Here is a 2,320-nt window from a genome sequence, read left to right on the forward strand (position 1 = left end):
CGCGCCGACCTCTTCGAAAAATTCGAACCCTTTCTTTATCGAACTTTGCCCTTCCCCCCTATCTTTCTCTCTCTCTCTCTCTTCTCTCTCTCTCTCTGTCTCTTCTTTTTTTTTTTTTTTCTCCAACCACGATTTCATACGAGCAAACGAGTTACGTCGTAATAATCGATCTCTCGGCCTCTCGATATTTTATATAATTTTGTTCGATCGATCCTCCGTTGTGGGGAGGAATCAAGTGCTTCTGGGCGGAAATCTGTGAATCGGGAACGAGATAAGGGGATAAATATGGGTGACACGTCGGTGGAGGGCGCGGGGGAGAAGAAGTCGGGCAACGAGGGTGACACGGAATCGCGATTGCAGGCGCTCGAGGAGAAAGCGAGAAAGGCCCAAGAGGCGTTCGAGAAGGAGGAGAAGCTGCGCAAGGAGCTCGAGGAGCAGAACAGTAAACTCACCACTGAGAGGGATGCCTTGCAACGGCAGTTGGACGGCGAGAAGGGCTCCCTTTCGGAATATATGGAGAAATCGTTGAAATTGGCCGCTCAGAAGGCCGATCTCGAGTCGCAACTTCAGGTAAGATTTTTTTTTTCCTTCTTTATTTACTTTGTTATTAAAATAAATAAATAAATAAATAAATAGCGGAGAAAAAGAAATAATGATAGGATAGGATAGGATAGGATTGTTAGTTGAGTCGAATTGCGAGAGAAGAAAAAAAAAGAAATGGAAATTTTTTTTTTCATGCGAAAAAAGCAACGAGAAACCGATCGATCGATCGCGATCGATTCGAAACTCGTAGATCGGAAAGTAGTTCAATTGGCACGGATTTGTCGATAACGAAATCCATTTACGCGACCATGAGACCATACGTCCTCCGCGACGAATCGAATCACCGTGAATCATATGCAAACGATAATTATACGCCTTGCGTATTATATGACGAACGTATATGAAAGAACGAGAAAGAACGAAAGGGTTATCAACGTCCTCTCAACGTTGGAGAAGAAGAATCGATCGAGATCCGATTACGTATCCATCGAGAGTTATTAAGAAAAGTATATTGAGGAGAGGAAGTGGAAATAATCGGGAGTCTCGAGCGAGGGGAGGAGCGAGCAGCTTTAAATATATCCAGTAGTGTAGGCAGGATGAAAAAGTGGCGGAATTTATTTACAATGTTTCGACCGTGTGCTTACCTTTCGCATACCTACCATCCTCCAAATATAATTTCGCAAAAATCTTACGAAAGCGAGATCGAAATCTTTTCCTCTTTTTCTCTTTCCTTTATTCCCGAAATTAAACGCGATTAATAATAAAAAAAAAAAAATACGCGTTCGAATTATTTCGTAACGAGAATAAATTATAATATGGTAATTATAATAATAATTATAATAAATAAAGTATAAAGTTTGGGAAGAAGGAGAAGATTTTTCGAGAAAGAAGCTTTTCGTGTAATATTTAAGGGGATCTGGCTCGGATTACAGAAAATGATGCACCTGGCAGAAGTTGATGGATGGGCCGTTTCGTAAGAAGGAACATTAAGTAGCGGAGGCGCGTCATTAGTCAGACTCGTCTGACTACACTCGCTCATTGGCCGCTTATTTTCTTACGCGACGAATCATCGCTCGTTTCCACGCTCGTTCTAAAATTGCGATAACGCGCATCCTTCCAAAATCCCCACTAAAATTTATTCTTTTCTTCTTTCTCTCGTTTCGATATCTTTTCTCCTGATTTTATTTTATTTATATTAAAGAATAATATACGTAAATGTAAATGGAAATGTGTCGAGATATCCGAAAAATTCTTTTTAAAACGAATCATACTAGTTTTCTTTTTTTACGTAATCGCGAGAAAACGTTCGAGGAAACGAACACGTTTAAAAGAGATTGGAGGGGAAAAGAAAAGCTCGTCGCGCGTTATATAAAAAGAACTCGAAGAATTTCGTGGAGAACACGTTTCGTTCCGGAATACCGGGCTATTTTTAACCGGGCATCTTTATACCGACCGATCAACCAATATTTTATGTCAACACTCGTAAGATCTTTCTCTCTTTTTTTCTTTCTTTCTTTCAAGATTAAATTTAGAATTGCCTCGTTTCCAACCGCTGGAAACAGTCGAAACGGGACGATGACCGATTCTTTTCCCGATCCGTTTTGTTTACAATTTCTCGATGACGTTTCGAAACTCTATTTTATCGATCGATTTCGCGATGCTATGGATTATAAAGGCAGATTACGCGTGAAATTAAGCGATGCTATATAAGGATAGGAAGGAAGGAAGGAAGGAAGGAAGGAAGGAAGGAAGGAAGGAAGGAAGGAAGGAAGGAAGG

General features: G+C 40.5%; 1 protein-coding gene across 1 annotated transcript in view; it reads left to right on the forward strand.

The window, feature by feature from the left end:
• LOC102678248 (myosin heavy chain, muscle) overlaps positions 1-2,320 on the forward strand; it is a 35,078-nt gene that overhangs the window by 25,176 nt on the left and 7,582 nt on the right. Inside the window, 1 exon segment of the mRNA XM_031510092.1 lies at positions 361-570. Within this exon segment, the coding sequence (XP_031365952.1) occupies positions 361-570 (210 nt within the window).

Source organism: Apis dorsata, unplaced genomic scaffold, assembly GCF_000469605.1.
Source record: "Apis dorsata unplaced genomic scaffold, Apis dorsata 1.3 scaffold_200, whole genome shotgun sequence".
In the NCBI taxonomy this organism is placed as follows: domain Eukaryota; kingdom Metazoa; phylum Arthropoda; class Insecta; order Hymenoptera; family Apidae; genus Apis; species Apis dorsata.